At 40.7% G+C, this 23,751-nt stretch overlaps 1 protein-coding gene across 5 annotated transcripts in view; it reads right to left on the minus strand.

Annotated features, from left to right (window-relative positions):
- Window positions 1–769: 769 nt before the first annotated feature.
- The window catches only part of rhbdl3 (rhomboid, veinlet-like 3 (Drosophila)), an 86,782-nt gene continuing 63,800 nt past the window's right edge, over window positions 770–23,751 (minus strand). For all 5 annotated transcript variants that reach the window (XM_050045258.1, XM_050045256.1, XM_050045255.1 and 2 more), the window contains 4 exons: window positions 15,568–15,680; window positions 6,745–6,845; window positions 4,617–4,677; window positions 770–2,991 (listed from right to left, as the gene is read on the minus strand). In XM_050045258.1, the coding sequence (XP_049901215.1) occupies window positions 2,720–2,991; window positions 4,617–4,677; window positions 6,745–6,845; window positions 15,568–15,680 (547 nt within the window). In that variant the 3' untranslated portion in view covers window positions 770–2,719. The remainder of the gene's footprint in view (window positions 2,992–4,616; window positions 4,678–6,744; window positions 6,846–15,567; window positions 15,681–23,751) is intronic.

A 23,751-nucleotide genomic window follows, 5' to 3' on the forward strand; every position in this document is an offset into this window, starting at 1 on the left:
CATGCTGACAGAACGTATCAGTGTACTACACCAACAATGCCACAGTCACACCATTATCACCATCATCTCATTAGAAACATTGGTAATGTTTGTGTAAACTGTCAACCTAAATGCCCGCTTCTAGCAATGACAGTAACTCCTGAAAAGATGTAAAATGCAAATAAAATGTGGCCAAATTGTAACAAGAGCAGCTCTCAGCAGGCAGCATAAATGCAAAGACACTGCAAATGCATTCACACATTCACGTTTCCCTTCCCTGCAGCTTCACTTGTCTTCTCTTTCTCACCAAGGTGAATGATTACCTCTGAAATTGGAGATTTATGAAGGGGAAACACAACTGAGGCGGCTTTCCTTGGCCGCCTAATGAATTTTTCATTGTATGCCTTCAAAACCGCTACTCTCCATATGGTTGTACTGGCTAGACAGAGAAGACGTTCAGTGACAGCTTAAGGAGTCCCTTCTCTGAATGAATTATGGCTGATTCTTGTATGCTCGCGCATTTCATTGATCACTTTGACGTCTGCTTTTTTCCCCCCCCCAAAGGCTCTTAGCCCGGCTCTTCACTCCGGGGCCCTGAGCTCTCTCTAAACACTGGGATTGGAAAGCTAATCTGGTTTCAAGGCTGCAGACCTGCTTGGTTTGAGCCCTGTTCTTTGCACAATGGGGAGGTAATTCCTGTCCCAAGAATATTGAATAAAAAGGCTATGTGCGAGTGTGAGCATGTGTGTTAACACTGATGTAAATGAAGGCAAATCCAAAGAAATCATACTTTGTTTCTGTATAAAACTGTTTAATGTACTCCAGTATGTACATATCAAATCTACAAAATATGCACATTGTTAAAATATTATCAGCGATTTACCCCTCACTCACTTTTGTGTCATAGCCCTTATTATATACAACCCCAGACCATCTTTAACCAATTCTTAAATAGGATACATACAGGATATAGCTAAGGTATCACAATGCAGACTGAACAAACAATTCACACAGCATACCAATATCACCAAGTAAAAAAAAATCAACAGCGAATGCATGTTAAAATATTAATCTGTATATAATTACATTATAATAATGTTTGTGCGAAGCAGTTACCAGCGTAACATGAGGTTAAAGTACAGTACAGTTTGAGACTTACAGCTTGGGGCAGGGGTCGTTTTCTGTCCCGGTTACATCAATTAACAATTTACGTTGTGACAGGAACTAATGAGGGAGCATTGATTTACTTCTTTCCCCCTACTGCCTCCTGATATGAGAGTGAAACGACCCCAGCCCAGATGTAGTCGAGGTCAGGCATGTGTGCTCTTCTACGTTTGTTAATGAGAAAAAGACTTATTCAGAATGACCCAGCTGCCCCCACTGGTGAATGTTTTCATTAGTCTAATCCCACTTTGCCTTAATCCACCAATAAAAAAAAAACAAATCAATAAATAAACTTCTGTCACATCTTTGCAGTTTTAAACAGATTGCAAAAATCACTGCAAACGCCCAGAGGGGACAACAAAATGACAATTTTGCTGCATTTCTGGGTTCTCCCAAGGGTGTCAGTGTTCTTTAGAGATCTTGAACATATTCTGTTACATATGACCGACTCCATAAAGACAAAATTAGATTCATTTTGCTTGCACAAAAGCAATTTTTGTCAGGGGATGTGCTCTCCCCTTCAGTGCTCGTAGCAATGTTTTGGCATCATTTCTGAAAGCTTAAAAGTCTGAATGGCACTTCTGCTTCTTTCTTCTATCTGTACGCACAATGGTACAATTGTCACACTACTTGCACACACACACGAAAAAAGTTAAAAGACACAAGTTGGAGGTTCAAATAGTGCTGAACACAAATTAATCCTTCTCTGGGGAAGTGCCAAATGCTGAAGGCAACACTGAATAGAAACCCACACTTTCCTTCAAAGGTAAATTCGTTATAACTTCTGAAGGTTGCCATAGACGATACACACTCCATGCTCCCTTCAAATGTGGAGAGGTTTAGCTGTCTTGCTGTGTGTTTAATCTAAACCTCTCATGCTTATGAGCTGCTTGTAATGATGACAAAACATCAACTAAGCCTAAATTCTCCTATGACCTTACTCTTCATTTACTGATGATGAGGGCGCAGGCAGATTACAGGATTTTCAGGAACTCTTCTGTCTGAAAACGGTTTATACTGCAGGGTTTCACTGCCGTCACCCCACACAAGAGGCAACTGTGCAGAAATACTTTCACCAGGCTGACGTCTCCATGAGAAGGCACCGTTGGATTGAGGAGGAAGAGGCAGAGGAGGTTAAGCCATGTCGACAGGACAGCTCCTGTTGTGTTAGATCCGAGGCTTCACATTTGTCAACACAGTGTTGTCAACAAAAGTCCCACTGGCTGATACTCATGGTACTCATGAGACACACGTCCAACAGAGATGTAGACAAAGAGCAGATGGAGGTTAGCTTGTAATGGTAAGCGGAAATGATGGCAAGGCTTAACCCACAAAGGGAGCAGGTGGGCTGAAAAAGGTATGACTAGACTGGCAGCAAGGCCTGCTGCATGTCCGGTGCATTGCTGCATCAGAGCGCTGGATGTAGGATGGGGGCGGCTGTCAGATGACTCTGATCACCCCACGACAAGGCTCAGAATATGAGGGGCTGAGGTGACTCATCCAGGCAGGCAGTCAGGCATCTACCAATAGAGGAATTAAGGGGGATACAGTGTCTAGTCTGCCGCTAATAAGCAAGTCAAGGTGGCGGGGGCAGTCGCACATCAAGCAAGCTGTAGGCAAAGATGTTCCAGAAGACAGCGCAGAGCACAAACAAGGTGTAGACACAGAAGAAGATCCAAAACAGGGACTGCTCCTGGAGTCGCTGCTCATAGTTCTGCAGGACCACCACGCCAAGCGTCAGGCCTACCACCACTCCTCCCAGGTGAGCTACAAAGCTGGGATTGGGGCACGGAGGAAAGGCCGGAGGATAGAACCGCAGCCACACCGCCCGACCAAACTCTACACTCACTGTGAGCAGACAGAGGGAAAGAGAGAAAACACAATATTAGCAAGGTAGTTCCTAACAAGTAGTGCACTTATCAAGACGTAAAATAACAATCACTTCTATGAGGCAGAAAAACTAAAAAAAAAAATTTACAGGATAGGGAGTAAAAGAATTGGCCCTCTGTGTTTTCACAGACAGTGTTCCATGGTGAGCCAGCCCATTGAGGGAGAGTAACAGAGAAAGGGAAATAAGACTCTGACTTAGAAAGATACTCACTATACTTGGTAAACTCAAACTGCTGAAACCTCACATTAACTTCAGATAGACTGTGGAGTTCATTTGATTTATTTCTGGCCGGTCTCACTCATTGTTGTGGGAGTGTCGAAAGGTCACAGGCTAGCAAGTAGCTTGCTCGCTGTCAAACATTGTGTAAGTAAGCAGCCCACAACTTTTCCCAAAAATGTACTTTGCAGTGTGCCAAGCAGCTCTGCATTTTTGTTTATATGTGTGATCTTGGAGGAAAGAGACATACAATAAAGGCATCTTGGAAACTACAGTAATGATCTTCTCCTCCACAGACACGTATCCACAAAGAGGGGTGAGATTTGCCACGTTCAGTTGGTCTTCACAGTTAGCAATTCTCCATATGCTAGAAAATTTAAAGAGGCTCTATGAGACATTCAGAGCATATCAGTTCTCTGGACATGGTTCTCAACATGGAAGTGGCTGAGTCAGTCGCTAGCAGCTAACGGTGCTAACTCCATTAGCAGCTCCAAACAACAGCAACAGTGCCGACAGAGCTCAGGGTGTAAACAGGAGGGTGGGAGCTACGCTTCCATGGTGATGCCATTTCGATATCAGTGGTAACCACCATCCAGACATGATGACCTAATCCAGGGGTCGGAAACCTTTACCATCAAAAGCTTTTCCACTGCTCCAACCCCCTCCCCATCCCACATCCTGCAGGGGAGACTCAAGAATAATGTTACCACCACTACTGAGGTTCAGCCATATCTAAAGGAAAAGGCGCCACGCCTTAGACATATGACGCACATTTTAGTTGAAGAAATTTTTAAACACTTTTTAAAATTTGTTTTAAAGTCTACATTTTTTTTTAAAATTGGAGAATGTAAAAATAACTTTAAGCCTTCAACAATGATACATGAAAAAAAACAAACTGATATTCTTGTTGAAGCCTCAAGTAGCTGGTGGAGAGAGGCTGAAGAGTTGCACACGTCCCTGCAGATGCATGTTGCCTACCCCTGAGCTAACCAGTGGGCTACACACATAAACTAACAAGCATGTGTGGCCAAACTGGTTCACCGCAACAAACCACAGAGAAACTCGGATTACAGAACACATAGAGGTTGCGTGACTTCACTCTGCTCAAGCGCCATTACTCCACTACATCTTTACATAGCAAATAGTGGTTTGCTGCTATACTAATGCTCTGACTGTCTCATACAGGATCTTTAATATTGTTGCTGTCAGAGCAAAATGCACATTTCTCAAATAAGGAATCTTTGCTGTGAGATTACATTCTGTTGATGGAACAGCATCATGAGCAGATTAAAAGTGCAACTCCTGTGTTAAAAATTATTCTTGAACTGAAGTGAAGGGGGAGCGTTGCATCTTTATTCAGACTTACTGCAAACCAGAGCCATGGCCATCCGGAATAACTTAAACTGACACTTCATTCCCGACCAATTCTACAGAAAGAGAGAGAGAAAGAGAGGATGGAGTAATTCAGAAGGTCATTTTTTAAGTTCTGATGATAACAGACAGAACAAACTGTGCTAGAAGGTCAACTCCTCCTCAAACACACACACATACACGCTGACATGAAATGACATGAGATCTCGCCCTCTGTCTCAATTCACGTCAATTTTGAAAGCCCCAGAGACGCCCTGACCCCCAATCTGTTCTTGCTGTGTTAGATAATGCGATTTCAGCTGAGAGGAGGGAGACAAACTCCTCCATCCTGACGCCAAGAATGTTGTGGAGGATCTGGCAGGGTACATAATGAGTACCTTATTATACATAATAGAGGTTCACCTGAGTGCCGTTTGCCTTAGGTGTCAGTGATGACCCACAGGATGGGGAGTTTAACCAAACAGAGCAGATGTCAGAGGGGCAAATTCACAAAGAATGGATTGCAGCCGCTGATAGCACCATAAATTGTGCATCACTTGCAACCACTATCTTCCCTGTGTCAAGGTCCGATTCACAAGATATAGATACAGTCAGTATTTATGGGAACGTCCACGAAATGTCACATCCTTTTACGCCAAGGGGAAAAACAAAGCATTCACTACAGTCCTGAAAAGGTGCTGTGTGGCTTTCTGCACATCAAAAAAACTTAAAAATCCACATTTAAAGTGTATTATTCAACCTGGACCCTATTTTCTCATTTTTTTGTGTCTAAGTGACTCATGGGAACAATGGCTGCCATGTAAACACAAGGTATGTTCGTCAATTATAGTTAATTGCAGTTAACTATAAGTGCTTGTTTTTGCCACTGACATGCTGAGATTGTTACTATAAGTGTCTGACAAGATTATTAAAAGGATTCTGACAGACACAGACCTTTTTGTTAAAGCCTGAGATCCTTTTTGTTTAACAAAAACAAAAACAAAATGGCTATCATCAAAACCGCCAGAATACATTTAAATAAACAGTAATTTTATCATCGTAAAACACACGTCATTCAAAGTCGACAGAGACAAAATAAAACTACCACAAACCATCTTAGTTTGTCTATTAACTGTTTTAACAACTCATGTTTGCTTTAAACAGAGCCAGTTACATGTGAAAATATGATGCTAAAATTACTGTTTATTTAAATGGAGTCTGGTGGATTTGGGAAAGGTGATTCTGGGGCTGTTACATACAGCACAAATACAACCATAAAATTTTACAGCTGTGCACAATTAACCTTTTTTTTTTGCATCTGATTGCATCTGTTAACCATGTGGCAAAGTATAAATGTTGCCTTTGCACCCAGAACACAGTGTGCAGAACAAAGAAAGAGAGAAACAGAAACATTTTAGCACAAAAACTTCAAGATCCCGAGCTACAGGTCCTGATGAGGTGCAGAGGTATTCCTCAAAAATTTAGGCAAGGAATTTAATGTTATGGAGAGACATCATATTTGGGATTTATTATCCCAGTCTGTCAGTGTCGTTAGTTCCCACAAACTCTCTCAGTAACTGTGCTTCACTAGTAGCACTGATGTTTGTGAACTGGATTGTTTTTGCAATAAGGCTCATTTGCATAGAAAGTGGCCAGTTTTGTGCCAAATGTATGCACATTACCTATTTTAAATAAGTGCAAATAACAGAAGCACCGAGACGCTATTTGCTTGGCAGTGCAGTTAGGATGTACATCACGCATTGCGGGTGCTTTTAAATATTACACGCTTCCTTTTTGTCTTATTTGTGATGGTTAAGCAACTACAAAAGCCGCTCAATCCTTTTGTGAATTCGCCCCAGAAGCTGCAGTGGGATGGGATTTCCTCACATGCACCCGCTCACACACTTTCTGATCTTTTGGGAAAAGGAAAACTGATGGTGATGGTGAGGAATGTATGGCATTTGTAGATAGAGCAGCACCTGCTGGGCCCCAAAACAGGCTGCTTTGATGATGTGGCAATGCTCTGTAGTGACAGGACAACTGAGTGATGTGATAATCATCTACTCACATGCACACGCACACACACACACACACACACACACACACACACACACACACACACACACACACACACACAAACTTACCATTACTACATTGGCCAAATGTGCTGAGACCAGAGCGTACACTCCACCGGATGAGCCGACCACTGGAGCTGTCATATCAGTGACAGAAACCGCCAGAGACCCTGCAGTGATGATAAAGGAACACTTTAGGTAAATAAACAAATAAGGGGTTTCTTGTATTATCTGGTTCTTTTGATGAAAATGTTTTCTCAACTAAACTAAATTTGTTTAGCCTGGCCATTTTGAGGGTAAATGGATAAATATATTTTGTGCAAATATTGCATAATGCAATACAGTAGTAAATGATACATGTCTCTGAGTGTCGTGCTACAATCTTGAGTCTGAGCTCTCACTATTCAAAAGGAAATCTGAATATCTTTTCCTTCAGAGGATCATACTGGCAGACACTGTTACTAACCCGACTAATTTAAACTGTTTTTGTACAAGCTGTGACCATTTGTGCCCTGAAAACATCTATTTTGAATGGCATAAAGGCAGCTTTGCTACTCACTATTTAATGTGGGTGTATTATAAACAGGCCTTCATGAATAGAGGCTTGCTCATACTGTACCAGCACACACTGGGATTTTATGTAAAACAAATGCATTCATACAAAATTGGGCTGCTGCAAACAGCAGGAATTGCTCTCTTTAGCACCTCGGTACCAATTCATCGCGTGCACAAAAGCTCCAATCAAGCATTCAAAAGTTTAAATGTGGGGACATTCAGAGACGGAGTCACCCGAGGAAATGTGCTCTCACCACAGCGTGTGTGCAGAAGGCAGGAGAAAAGAAAAAAGGGAGATAGAGATGTGCTTTTGGACTATTAAATTACGCAAACACAAACTCTCTTATTCCCTCCCTTTTTTATTTTCCTTCTCTTTCGCTCTCTCTCCACTGTGCATCACATCCATCCACTCTTCATTTCTCAGCATATCTTATCTTCTTCTTCTCTCCATGGCACTGACCTGTGTACATTATTGATGCTAAGTACATGAGACACAACTGCCCACACACAGTCTTCCCACCTTCACTCCCTCATTCTCTCCATCTCTCTCAAATACAAATATACTTTATTTGCATAACACATGCATGCATATGCTGTACATTAGAATTTACATTCAACAGAATTTGGGACCACTGGAATTTATTTTAATCTAACTTTGTAACAATTTAATAGTGGTGTTCATTTCTTTGAGTCTTGAGGCTGTGAATGGTAAAGACAGAGTTAGCTGATGGAGTAAGTCACTTTATGGGTTGTGTCGTGTGTCCATATATCATATTGGTTAGAGGCTGAATTTAAGGTGAAGAATTTTTGTTGAGAATGTGAAGTTCCCCGTGTTATTGTTAAGTTACAGCAGGCCTAATATCTTGCTGTCATATAATAAGAAACGTAGAATGACAAAATCCAAATTCTAAATGGTAGTAGAGGTTTTTAATATTAGCACATTCGTACTCCCAACTTGTCAAATACAGCAGCCTAGTCAGTGGCCCTGTGCTTCAAACTATGATGCTCTAGGTACCCCTCTAGGGTCAGTTTTGGACACTAAGGGACCACGTGTTAATTTTTCTTTGTTACATGCATAGTGTCTTGTCAGGCAACAAAACTACATGGTTAGGTTTAGAGAAAAGATGACGGTTTGGGTTAAATGTTTGTTTCATTACTCACCAAAGCGTTGACGAATATGTCGTGATATGACATATGTGATGTATTTTACCTAACATGTATATCACATGAGGTTAACTAGGTAACATAGTTTTAAAATAAATCAATGTTTGACAACGGACATTAACAGCGGTCTCCTGGGTGAAAGTCCTGTGTTTGTTTGACCCATCCACCACCCCTTCCTCCCTGGATTATAAAGGCATGACTTCCCCTATTCTGCTTGATTGATTGGCTAACCCAGACATTCTTACCCTAGCCAGTCTGACTCCTGTTGCCTAAATCTAACCAACCCAAACAACGAGTACTAGTCAATCAAAAGGACGGTAGGGTGGGTCATGCTTTCGCTATCCCAAGATACACAAATTCGCCTCCCTCCCATCCTGCAAGGACTTTCTTGCTATTTATGCTACAACATTGCCATGGATGGATTTATACTGGAGATAGCTGAAAACCCGCTGCATCTCATACAGGCGCTAAAGGGTGCATTGAGCGACACAATCAGATGCAGATGGTCACTGACAAAGCTGCTGTAGTTGAGGCCCTGGGAACAAGAACAGGCCGTCAATACATGTATGAATGAATTTTTAAACTAAATCGACTATAGTGAATCATCATTGTCATTGCGCCACTACATAGTCAGTGGCAATGAACCTTTGAACTGAACTGAACTGAATGAAATGGTTCCTATCAGCGAGATGATTTCCACCTCTAAATGTAGCAGTTGTAATGGTTATGTTTATGTAAACTCTCTCTAATTGCTTAAAATGTACAGCTCCATAGGGCCATGACTTACTTACTTACAAAATGAGCTTGTGGTCAGGCAAGGGTACATGTAGTTGGTGTATGAGAGCATGTTAAATGATTGCTAATTTCCTGAGGGATAGATCTTTGTTAAAACATTGCTCTTGTCTGTATTTATTGATGATCCCACTCCATGCAGTAATTCTGGAGCAAGGACATGCAGTCCTTGCTCCATGGTAAATAAATATAAAGAGAATAAAACAGGCTTACCGAGCAGTAGACCCTATTTAGATTTTAAAGCCTGTGTGACTTCTGGTAAAAACGCAGCTGACTACACTCAGAGCTTTGATAGCTGTAAAATCAACTGACTAAGCTTAAGCCACATTTAGCCGACCTAATAACTTTGTACATTAATGCCGTCGAGTGGTTTGGACGGTGCTCAGCCCACATTTAGCTCAATTTCACCTAGATACATTTAGTCTCTCACACAACCACAGAGTATACTACACTATACAGTGGGCAATGAGTATATAATTACAGCACACAGAAAGGGCTGCAGAGTTCATAGATATCACATCACCATAAGGAGGAATGATGGGATGAGCTATGGCATCTCAATCATGATGCTATTTATGGGAGTGGGCAAAGCAGACGTGACAGAAAACTGCACAGACACATACACCTACACTGGTCCACAAACACAAGCATGAGAAAATATGTAGCCATACACCATACAGATGTGCAGAGAATAACAAAAACACATGCAGTATACTACACACACACATACATGTACACCACCATCCAAACATGATACAAAAACAAGTTTAACTGAATCCCCTTGATGTCTGCGTCCTTACAGTGGCCTCATTCTGTCAGTATGTTTACAGAGTTTGGCTTTTATATTACATTTTTACTGTATTTTATTTGTATTTGGACAATACTGCACTGCAAACACTGAAAATACAGCATGTTTACCTGGGAATTGTTTGCTGAAACACACACTGCATGATGCTGTTCATTGCAACAACATCTTGTGTAATAAAGAAGGTGTTCCATGCAGCTGTTTTGTGCTGAACGTACTGTGTATTGTGGAAACCCCGGTGCTTTCAGAAATAAAAAAAAAACCCATTAACTTATTCCCAATTCCTCCCATTCCTATCCAAGAAATGTGTTCTAATACTAATAATACCAATTAGGATTATTATGCTTCCATGCCAGCAATAGCCATAGCCGGAGGCATTATGTTTTCAGGTTGTCCTGTTTGTCCCATTCTTGTGAATGTGATATCTCAAGAATGCCTTGAGGTACGTTCCTAAGATTTGGCACAAACGTCCAGTTGGACTCAACGATGAACTGATTAGAATTTGGTGGTCAAAGGTCAAAAATAAAGGTCACTGTGACCATGTCTATCCCATTCTTGTGAACACGATATCTCAAGAACACCTTGAGGGAGTTTCTTGAAATTTGGCACAAACGTTCACTTGGACTAATTGGTGACTAATCTTGAAACTGTCCTGATTGTATAGATCCTCTGCGCTGTCAGGGGGAAGATGTGTGTGAAGCATCCATGTTTTTATAGACAGGGATGTAAACTATAAGAGAAAGTTGACTGGTGTGCAGAGACATACAACCACAGGGTGGTTATTCTAGTTTTATCGTTATTTCAGGAAATACTAATTGTGTTACATATTGTGTCCCAATTTGGCACTGCTGGCCAGTCAAATAAGCTCAATGGTCCACACCAGGTAGAAGACCTTGTAGTGTGCAGGTTGTGACACTCTGCCAATTTGGCTGTTTACTTCCCTGGCATCAAGATGGAAGAAAAAATACTTCACTAATTACTTTCCAGAGTTTTAAAAATCATCAAATGTTGTGTCTTTGTGTTTGATTCTCCCTCCCTGTCTTTTCAAAGGAACATGACAGACAGTGAAATGAAAGGACCTTTTCAAAGCTGGAGCTGATATTTAGCAGTTTCTTCTTTGCCTAATATGTTGCCCTCTCAGGTGTGTGAAGCTTAATGGCAGCACAGCGAGGTGGTGTAATAACAGCATCTGACTCACCAGGTCATTAAACACTGCAGAGTGATCTAAGCAGCTAGGTCATTACACACACAAACACATACCCACACATGCTCACATGAGCATCTACACGGCTTTCCCTCTCTCTAATAGAGAAAATTGATTCATGCAAGAATCTGGATCCTTTTCTTCCACATTTCTGAATTGGTTCTTAAATTCTTTTTAAAAAAGAAAGAGTTCAATATCAAAACTTATAGAAACACTGTTAGCTGCTTAAATTAAGTCTGAATACATTTTATATCAAGCATCAATTTTGAATTATAACCCTCAGTAATAAACTTGAGTGGTAATATGCACAACGATAGCCACTCCCTGGGTTACACCCTTTGAAAGCACTCTACATTACTTCCTTCCTCTTCACACACACACACACACACACACACACACACACACACACACACACTCCAACACCTGGTTCAGGACACCTCCACCTCTTGTAGTTCCTGTATTTAGGAAGTGCGTCTGTACAGGATGACCTCCATCCCTGTAATTAACTTGGTTTAATAACATTATTTTAGTTTAGTTGTGTGTGCACAAAGACGCATACAGAGACAAGGACACTGTCTCTTCATAGTCCCTCAGCAGGCCCCGGGAGACCTGTAGTTTTAGAGTCGAAAGTGGCATCTCATTTATCTTGGCTGTTCATCCAAACTGCAGAGAGAGGAGCAGGAACATGAGAGGGAATAATAATGCACATCAGCACTCATTATGGAAAAAGTCAACAGTTTGGCTGCATGTTGAGTTGACTGAAGCTACAAAGTCATGTGCCAATAGTTGAGTCTGAGTTTGTTTGACTTAAAGTGACTTCCCTTTCTCTCTGTTGTTTACTTTGTTGTCTAAACGTCTGTTTTTGTGCCTGATCCTCTGTTGTTGTGCACATGTTCGTGCCTTAATTGTCTTACGCTCTCTGTATAGGAAGACCCTGTTTGTTTGTGTTTATGTACTTGTCTGCTGTCCATAAGTGAATACTTGTGTGTTTGCATGCAAGTCCATTGTTTCCATTGTTAAAGAACCAGAGTATGTGTTGGCCCCAGAGGGCCATCGACCTCTCTTTGAGTCATTACTTGACTTCTGAACTCTGCCCTGACCCCTGTAGTATGTGCCAGCTGAGCCTCCTCTCTTCACTGCTGTTTGCTGTGTTTCTTCAGCCAATCTGGCAGTGTGATTGTGCAGCACATTTAAAGTCGTTGTTTGCGTTGTTAATGATTGTTTGTGTTGTCTACCACCTGTCGAAAAGTGCTCAAGGATGGCGCGCCCTGATGGCTCACTTGGGAGAGTGTGCGCATAGGTTGAGTCCTATCTATATGTCATATCTATCTGGCCTATCCAATAAAGGCAAAAAGCTGAAAAAAATCTTAAAAAGAAAAAAGCTCAAGGTTCAAGGTAAAACTTTACCCACAAAATGGCCATTTTTATATCAATTATTCACCTGTGTACCACTGAATTTGTGACGAAAACTTTGTTTTTCTCACACGCCTCCACGGTGAACAAAGAATCCAAAAAACAGTGAACATTCTTGATATACTGAAATAAAGGGGAGCGGCATTTAACAACAGCAAAAATACATAAAAACATCTGCTTACAAACACCTTGTGCAGTATAAATCAAGTCTCATTTATCCAGTGACATGCTTGGTACCTTCCAAACACAGGCATATGCGCACACTTTGGCATGCTACTTATCCGTGCCTGAGACTGTTAATGCATAAGTGTTTAAAATAGTAAGGTTTTAGCAAAAATGCATGTATTTGGGAAGTACTGAGCATATGACCGGATAAATCAGACTTAGATTATACTGCGCGAGTGGTGTGACAGTTTGTTGTTATGATTTTATATAGTTTTACTGTTGTTAAATGTGAACTCCATTCACTTCAATTCATCAAAAATGTTTGCCGCTTTTGGATTCTTCGTTCCCTGTTGAGGCATGTGAGAAAAACAAACATTTTCTTTACAAATTTAAAATAACACAGTGTTAGTAACTGATATACAAATGGTCATGTTATGCGTGATGTATTCCTTTAAGCTAAACTGCTGAAATAGCATTAAAAAATAATAAATAAAACAAATGTAAGAAATGCACACACTGAAGTATGTTTTAACAGTGATACGTTTGCTTACTGATTTACATACATTCACACACACACACACACACACACACACACACACACACACACACACACACACACTCATGCTCTATAGCCAACTGATTTTGTGAGATATTTGAAAGCAAAGTAACTACTGAATTAACTGGAAAAAAAAAGAAACAATATATGCATAAGCTGACAAAGATATGCACTGAGGCAGGGCATTATTTTACAGCTGAACAATAAACTTAACTATCAAAAATTAAAATAATAAAAGATTATGTTTTCCTATATCTCTCTACTGTTTTATTATCCAATTAAATCAGAAATGCCATAAAAATGATCACACATTAAACAGCAGGTTATAAAACCTTGATGCATATATGCCACAAATACAATGATGAGCAAATATCAGTTTATCACATCCAACCCCTTGTTACTAAATGCTGAATATTCAGAAAATTGTGACTTTGGCTAACGTCCTCCTGCTGCCAAAATAATACAAAAAAGCCCAGTCAGACATGACAAACCCAAACATCACAGCTCAACATAACCAGAGTGTGCCTCCCCTCTTCCGCTGGTGGTCGATATCTAATTAAAACAGCAGACTTGTGTGTGTATGTGTGTGTGTGTGTGTGTGGGGGGGGTGTTGGTCTGTGTGTGTACATAAGTGTGTGTGATATATGGCGCGTTTCCTCCTTATTTCAATGCGAGGTTAATACTACAGGCCACCACAGCTGGTATCCCCAGGGTGTTTGTCACTGACCCCTGCGTGTGCACACACACACACACACACACACACACACACACACACACACACACAGATGGACACTCAGAGATGGAGAGAGACAATGAGTTATAATTTTCATGAATATTAAACAAAAATGGCACTGGCTGCAATTTATATAGGACAATTCTTTGCTTTTCCTCAAACACAATCTTCACCGCAGAAATCCAACAACACCTCTGCAGATATTCTGCAGATTTTCAAAAAAAGTTATCTTAAATAAATATTGTCTATTCGTTACAAGCAAAAATGAACAAATAAATTCCACAAATTTTCACTCCAGATTACCACTGTAACACTGTAAAAAAAAAATCTTGCAGATTTCATTTGGGTCTGGCTATCATTTACACACACCATATCCTCACTGCCACAAGGCATCACGTCTCCATCCCCGAAAATCTTTAAACACTCATCTCAAAAGTAGCCCAATAATTCCACTCCAGTTATCTTGTAGCTAAGGGTGTCACCCCTGGGCACCTTTTTTTAATGCTTAAATTTTTTTGGAAGTGGCGTAAACCAGCACATAGGGAGCGGTTGATTTTGTTAGTTTGTACTGATTCAGTAAAGAAAAACAGAGCTTATGAACACACTTACACTGTCACTCACGCGCACACACGCGCGCACACACACACGCGCACACACACACACACACACACACACACACACACACACACACACACACACACACACACACAGATACCGACTGACTGTCTCGGCTGAACACTGAAATTGTGCCAGTGCCTGAGGTTTATAGGGCAGTAGGAAGGGAGTGGTGACATTTCATTCAAAGCTGTGTGTCTGCTTTTTTTCCTCATTTGTAGCTGCTCACTCGACTTCTCCTAAATCTCACCCACTTCCACTCATCTCCCATCTCTATATTTCTCATATCCTGGCCCCCCTCTCCAAACCCTCTCAGGCTTATTAACACTTATGAATTCATCTCCCCTTGTCCATCTCTTCTCTGTCTTCGTCCCTACCTCACACACTCCCCCTTTCCGATTTCATTATTACTGTGTGTGTGTTCTTCTGATTGAGCTCTATTTGAGATGACTCTCTCTGCTCTGCCCTATTGTACATGACCGTAGGGGGATGCAGGGGCTTTGATGGGGCAGTGACAACCCCCTACATCCCAGCACGTCTGCTAGAAAAACAGAAACACTAGGCCATCTGTCCCCCCCCCCCCCCCACACACACACACACACACACAGACATACGCTAAATTTTGTCATTGACCAGTATCCACCAACACAGTCTGCAACCTGATAGGCTGCTGAATGCCTGAAAAACACACAACAAGCAGATGGAACAACGGTGGAGTTGAAAGGCAAAACTCCATAGTATAGTGTGTGTGTGTGTGTGTGTGTGTGTGTGTGTTTATGTTTCTGGTGTAGACTGCGTGTGTAGATAAGAGAAAGGGAAATGTATGCAGTGAATGGAGAGGAACTGAGATGGTAATTGTTGCATGTGTGTGTGAGACACCACATGCCCACCTGCCAGCACACCACACACGTAGACCAGTCCAATCCGCAGGGCTCCGTGGACCATTTCTAGAGGGACTCCCACCAGCAGCTGCATGGCCATATTCAGGCTCAGATGTTCAATCCTGTAAAACACACACACAGAGTTAGAGAGAGTCAGTGTTAAAATTAAATCCATATTTAATTATATGACTCAAGAAAATGAGATAATAACAATAATAACAGAAATGCAATGATGACATAAAAAGTGAATCAGAGACAAAGTGATCGTTGTAATTAAAGTAATTTGTTGTTCGTTGTTGATTCTAATAATATTCTTATTAATCTTTACGGGCTATATGGGTCTGAAAAATAATGAAATACTAATTAATTTAGTGAACCTCATAAGCTAATCATCCCCAATGGCATTAAAAGTACTGGAAGTGTTTTGTTTATTGTGCTCGCATAAAGAAATTACACCGAATGAGCAGAGTGTCTTTCCAAAGGCATTGCCCGAGTTACTCAGAATAATCCACAGAGCATGCAGTGAACGTTTATCATTATAACTACGTTTTACTGAAGAAATAGTCCCTCCCCGGTGGGTCAAAGGGCACAGAGAGTGCTGGGTAGCAACTAGTTCAGGCTGTTCCCATAAACTATTAGTATGTTTTTCTACGGAAAGTAATGCACCCAAATTTGCACATATCATACATAATCTTGAGCCAGTAATTTGTGCATTACCCATGTATTTTGGAAGGCTGTGATCACATGACCAATGTGATGAGGAGCGTAAACAAGGAAGCAGTCCTGAGTCGTCTTTAAGGAGGCAGGTTAGGGGTGGTGGATGGGTCACAAAACAGAGGACTTTCCTTAGGAGACCGGTGTTTGGTGCTGTGTAGACTTCAAGTCATCTAAAGTTTCCTCCTCACCATGTTTCTTATCCCTAAACCTAACTACAGCAACTTGTCTAAATTTAAACTCTATAACTTCACGTTTAGGGACGTAATGTCATTCGTGGTATGCTAATTCATAGGATATTATATGAACCGTTGTATGTGCATTTTTGTAGGATATCATACAACCTGTTCTATTAGAATATGTTGAATAGTTACATGTAATTGAATTACAAAACTAGAAAAGCACTCAGAGAGTGCAGACCTCCGCCAAGTAAGTGATATTCCCTCCCTCTCTGCATCAGATTTTGCAGCCTGCATCACAATTAGGTTATTTGCATCACTATCATTATTAGGTTATATATGCCTTCACCATGGAGACACTGTGGTGTATTTATTTCGTTTTTATTTTGTACCAACACAGAATATAATATGTTTTTTTTTTGTATTTTTCACTTTCTTTTTTCCAACACAGAACATTAATTTCAACTTTAGAATTACAACAATATTTAGCATGTAGAACAAGACGTGCTTTCCGGCCACCAGATGGCGCTATTTTCACCGTCTTAATTGCTGCTGAGGCTGTCAGACCATATGCTTTATTTATTATTTTATCGACTTTGCTTCACCACCAAAATTTTATCATCTGTTCCTTGTCCCATTATCCACCTTTCCTGAAAATTTCATCAGTTCATAACTTTTTGAGTTATTTTGCAGACAAACAAACAAACAGACAAACAAACAGACCAACGCCGGCGAAAACATAACCTCTTTGGCGGAGGTAATAAATGTACTTGTAATCAGTATCAGTTAAAGTTACTGAGAAAAAAGTATATAATTAAATTACAGTTACTTATCAAAATGTAAGTGATAACAAAGGAGTTACATCTGAATATAATATATTGTTCCAGTAAAAAGTTTATATGTAGAATATAACATTCATTGGGGCGTCGGTGCCTGAGTGGGTAGAGCAGGTGCCCCATGTACAAGGCTGTTGCCGCAGCAGCCCAAGTTCGAGTCCAGCCTGTGGCCCTTTGCTGCATGTCATCCCCCCCCCCCCTCTCCCCCTTTCAAACTTACCTGTCCTGTCCATTAAAGGCAAAAATGCCCTAAAAAATATCTTTAAAAAAAAAAAGAAGAAAAAAAAGAATATAACATTCATTCTGTTGCCTTACAACTTTTTGCTGTGCAGGAAGGCCTTCTTTTGGCATAGCCTATTTCTGTACTTTATTACCTGTTTAAAACATCTGTTAGAAAAGTAATGAGTAAGTAATCAAATATAATAAGATACATTACTTTGATGAGTAAATTAAGTAATTACATTACTTGTTACATTTTTAACAGGATAACTAGTAATCGATATCCTATTACATTTCAAAAGCAACCATCTTAACACTAGGTACTCAGTCCAGTGACCCCAGTCCACGGCCCGGTGGGGGGCATGCAAAGGTCTATTGTTGCCCCTTTCATGAGATCAATTACAACAGTTTACTTCCTGACTTAAATCACTGTCAATACAAGTTATATGTATTTAATAAATACATGTATTGTTATCATCAAAACACATTACATTAAAGGTACATTCAATGTGTAGAATGTATGCATGCTGCTAATGTGAAGATGAAACTGAAACTGAACTGCAGCCTGACTAGCTTGGTCAAAATGCCTCACTAAAAATCAGGGGCTAAAAAAGGGGTACAAAGAGAATAGGAATATGAAAGGAGCAGAGAAGCAATGGCCAAATTTCTGGCCAAAAAAAAAAAGTGAAGATGCACCAGGTGTGACAGGTGAAGATGACCGTGGCAAAGGTGAGGAGCTCAGCAGACTTGAAAATTGACTTGAAACCCACTGTAGACAGCTCAGTTTTAAAGTCAGAGTGAATGTGACTATGCAAATAGAGCACTGCCTCGATGGGTCTATAACACTGGACTTGGTTGTTGGAGACTCCCTCTCTGTCACTATAAGGCTAATGGCCAAGAGCTTATTTGAAATTGCCCATTTGTTGGTATCAGAGCTAAGGGTGGTGGTGGTGCTGGAGTGGGTGTGGATGAGGGGCCCGATTTGGAAAATATGTCCCCCTGTCTATAATTCCTAATGGCTGGCCTAATTCTGAGAGCCAAAGAGGACATCTTCCAATGCCTTGTTTTCTCCAACCAATAGTCTCAAGTATGTTAAATACAGTAAAGCTAAACATACAACAGCAACAAATGTTCACACTTGAGAAGCTGGAACCAACAAATATTTGCCATTTTTGCTTGATTTGCTAAATGAAATGACTAATTGTTATCACAGTTGTTGCTCATGAATGTTTTGTTGATCCATGCAGACAATTAATCATATTGTTTCCACTGATACTATACTGCCAGTATAAGGGATAAAATGTTAATGTTTTGTAATTTGAGTAAATCAAGCCTGCGAGAGGAAAAGAAACTGAGAGCGAGATGGAGAGTGGGCGAGTCTCTATAGTAAATATTTACAGGCTGTTTTGGTTTGGAGAATTGGGAAGGATCTACATTGCTGAGCTGTTGGCAGGATTACATGGTTCATGTGTGTGTGTGCAGCTACTGCTACTGAGTAGGAACAAAAATGACAACTTAATTGCTTAAAATGCTGTTTAGCTGTGATTCAATGTGATGTTTTAGTGTTTTTATTGTGGCTACGAAGCACTGCAAAACAAATTGAGCACACCAGTGTTCATCTAGTGCCTTTTACATCCGTCTGCAAACACATTTTCACAATCATTTTTCAATCCATGATGCAGGTGTTTAAATTTTTATACAAACTTGCAATCAGCAGCAGTATGAAAATAACTTATTTCCCCGGCCAGAGAAATGCTCCAAATGCAAGGACATGGATTGGATGATAAACTCCGAACGGGCGACATGCATCCATTTCCTCCCGTGCGTAAGGTGTCAGATGATTGACAGGAAACACACTCGGCTCTGGCACCATGCAATGATAAAACAGAAACTGTGACAAAATCAAATCCCTGGTTTATGTTTACTGAGATGGGAGCTGTTTTCCGCACTATGCAAGAGTGAATGGCACCAAATGGCTTCGTGTGAAAGGAGGAAAACAAGATATCTCAAACTATTTTGAGTGTGCAGACATTAACAGAAATACAGAAAAAGAAAAGGGCAACCTAGATGATGGTTAAAGTTAAAGAAAAAACTAATAATAAATAATAAAAGAAATACAAGTGGAAATCCTTCAGCAAATAGTCAGTTTACCACTTATACATATATATTTTTCCAGTCCAAAATCATTATGTCACTCATTTTAAGTGAGGAGACAGCCACGAGTGTGCTAGTTTTTATAACATAACACACCATCAACTGCCTTTTCCCTCCAAGACCATATCACAGACACACACACACACACACACACACACACAGAACATCTGCTCCTTCATCAAACCACTGTCGTGGCCATCAACAGAATCATCAGCACACTCCAGTGCACTCAAACATTACATATGAACACAGACAGTGGCACACAGTGTGTATACCCACTCACCCACAAACACACACATATACACATGCACTCACACAATCACAGAGACACACACACTGCACAATAGTAAGATAAAAGAGGTGTGCGGCTGCTGCAAATTTACCCAAATCCCTTCACAGCTTGTGTTTCAGTTTGATGACAATAAGCAAGGGATAACTTGTTCAAACACACGCACACACACGCACACACACACACACACACACACACACACACACACACAACACACACACACACACACTCTGTGTCCTTCATGGCTACAAAGTCCCTCCAGCCAGACCTCAGTCAGCAGCACAGACTCATCGGGGTGTCACAGCAGAATATAAGACGAGAGCAGCGAGCATAATCCTTCTCTCTTTCTCTCTCATAATCTTCATCATTGTCTCTCACTCGCTTCAATCACTCTCCCTCCTCTGTTTTCCATCTGCGTCTGAATTACACTGTCATTTCTGTTTCCCATTGCTGAAAGAGAGATGACAGAACGTAAGCGGGAGACAGAAGACGACTCTCCTCTTTTTTTTTCGACAGTTTGACAAACTGAAGCGCTGAATCCTGTGTGTCCTGCCTGTCTGTGCGTTCATTCAACAAACAGCTTCTACCTCCTGGAAATGAATGCAAACATTCCCACAAACAAACAAGCACGCATGCAATTCCCCCAGTACGGACAGGAAAACAAAAAACAAAACAAGACAAGGCCGATAATCTAGTTTGAAACAACCCAGCCACCTCAGCTACAATGCCGACAGAGAGGATCGTTCCAGTGATCAGACAGACAATGTGGGATATTGATTAGCTGGGAGAGGCTTGTCCAAATGCACAAGGACAACTCCACTCCAGATAACAGCGGCTATCTATTTCTATACTGCTAATGAGGCTGTGAGGGATGGGCTGCACTGTTGAGCAGATCTGTGGATACCCATGAGAGGTCCTATTGTGTCCAGATGACCATGGTCTTTCAGGGCGTCCAACAAAAGCACTGTTTAATCTTTTCCCTTTTTTATTACTGTCTCACCAAACTACAGCTGAACTCTTACAGTTAGTTGAGTTTACTGCACCATCAAGCACTGAGCTCAGTGAAATTTATTTTTATGTCTCAGCTACATTGTAAAAAAAACAAACAAACAAAAAAACAACAGCACCAGAATTATTTATTATTATAGGCCACACATTTCATGATAATTAGACAGGTGGACAAAAGCAAACAAATGCAACTGCAAAGAAATATTTTGCTGCAAAATGTTCAGAGTAATGGTTTAATCTTGCAGGAAGCTAATCTCCCTGAAGTTTTCACAGCTGCTACAGACACACTGTTTTTGTGTGTGTGACACAGATTGAGAGAGAGGTCCAAAAAAAAGAAAGATTCTTCATAATACTCTACTGAGGGATGTGTTTGGGCCAATATTTACACTCTGTTTTAGTGTTGAGAATTGGGAAGGATCAGTCTCACTGAGCTCTTGATAGGATTACATGGTTATGTGTTTGAGAAAGAGACTCTATGCGTGTGTGTGTAGGAGAGAGAGAGAGAGAGGGAGTGTGTGTACACACAAGTGGCAACCTCTAGGGTTGAAAAATCAAGCCAATGCAGAAGTGCCAAATACTGCAGTTCCTCTAATGGCCACTTGAGGCTGGCTCTAGAAGTGAGTCAATCCCCATAGACCCCTATCTTAAAATGCCAAACTTTACAGCAGAAATAAACATGTTTACAGTCTGGGTAATAACAAAGAAAACAGTTCTGGGGCCTGTATCACGAAGCAGGATTAATGTCTTAGCGAGGTAACTTCAGGGTTAACCCTGGGTTTTCGGTCTCACAAAGCCGGTTCAGTTCTTATCGGGGTAGATCACCATGGCAACTTACTCTGAACGGCTATCCTGCTCCGGAGCAGGGTAAGTTCAGTGTTGAATCTGATCCTATAAAAAGCACCACCCACTGGCCAATCAGCTGTTCGGAAAAAAATGACTCCGCTGACAGAAATGCAGCCCAGTCATGACCGGAAGTTTAATTCATTTGATTCATTTTGATTTGAAAGTTTATTTTGAACATTAAAAAAGAAAAGAAAGCAACAACAGACAATGAAAAGATTGTTCAAAAAGGAGTGGAAAGAAGTCAAAATTTCATCCCACCCCTTCATAAGAAAGAAACTGATAATTTGCGGACACTTAATAGCACCATTAATTAGTGCCAACATTTTGTTTTGTTGGAGGAAATGATCCCTGTTAAAGATAATGGGCCTAATTGACAGCTTTGCTGCTGGAAATGTGGAAAGTAGCCTATCATGTCTACACTTCATGGTGTTTGAGGGATTTTCCTTTTTGTTTTTTAAAGAGGGAGACTAGGTATATTTTTGCGCAGCTGTTAATTTCTAACACAGCTCAATATCAGGATGATTTTATTCAGACTATCAATTTGGTGTTGATATGATTTAATTGTGGCGTCAGCTTTAAGCTTTATTGTAGCATATATAACGTTATGACAAAGAAGACCAATTTATCAGACGCAATGATGTTAGACGATAATTGTAATACACGCAATTCATCTGCGCAGCATTGATTTCATGGGATTCAAGGGTGTGATCAGTGTCAGATGTACAGGTACAGGTACTGTAGCTACTTGAACCAGTGATGAGTAATTTAACCTACACATCATTTTATTTGCTACCTTGTTTTGTCTTGATTTTTCCCTCTCTCCTCCTCTATTTCTTCTTTCCTCACCCGTTTTTTTTTCTTCTCTATTATGTGATTTCATTGATGTTTTGACAGGGGAATTTCTTTGATAAGCTTTTAGTGGCTTCTAACCTCTCCGGCACTTTTCTTTTTTTAATCTTGTAAATGTTATATTGTCTGTTTTTAACATTATGTGCAAATAAACTAATCTAAACTAAAGCTAAACATTATTCATCCCGTTATGCATTGCCACGCATGTTTCCTCCTCCTGCAGCTGCCACGGTGTTGGCCTTTTCTCTAATGTTGCTTTTCTCCTCCTCATATTTTAGTAGAATTAATCTCTGGTCCTCACGAGAAATACTTTTTTTTTTCCTCACACACGGCGCTCTGTGAGGACGCTCAGTGACGCTGCGCTTCTCTCATGATTGTGATTGGTTCGCTGCGTGCGCGTTCACGGCTCTTGATAAAGCAACTCTGGGTTGAGTTACCAAGTTGATATCCAGCGTCGTGATACCGATTATCCTGATTGCCATTGTTAGGGTTAGTCAACCCAGGATAGGTCTGGGTAACCCAGGAAAGGTTGATCTCGCTTCGTGATACAGGCCCCTGGTCTCTGTTGCTAATTTCCCTGTTCATCGCAACTGTACAGAGTCTTTACAAAAGTTGCCCATTTCTACGTTATTACGGCTTAAAGTTATGCATAATTAAGAGAGTTACTGCTTTGAGTGACATCTGATGACAAGTTAGTATCTCAACGACAATGTTAGGTAACGTAGCCATGACGTAACCCCAGAAACACAGAGTAAAGACGTAGTCATAGCTGATGCTATTTCAGTGTGTTTTCAGATCACTGACGTTTATTGCAACATTTTGGTCCACTAAAAAGGTCTAGTGTAGCGTTTGGTTGTCCTAAAACACCCTCTATGGAGTAGTTTTTATGGTAAGCACATTTTGTTTTAACGATTTTAAGCCAGTTTTACGCTTGCGCAAATTAGCAATAACATTATCACAGTTAACCATATCTGTCAATGTACTGGCTAACCAAGCTAGCTAGGGTTAGGGATAATGTCACCCTCTTGTCGAAAATTTGGACATTTCTGGCTTCACAAATTCCAGCATGGCAACTAGGTGCCTTAAAATAGTGTGAGGTCTT

Source organism: Epinephelus moara, chromosome 5 (genome assembly GCF_006386435.1).
Source record: "Epinephelus moara isolate mb chromosome 5, YSFRI_EMoa_1.0, whole genome shotgun sequence".
NCBI lineage: Eukaryota > Metazoa > Chordata > Actinopteri > Perciformes > Serranidae > Epinephelus > Epinephelus moara.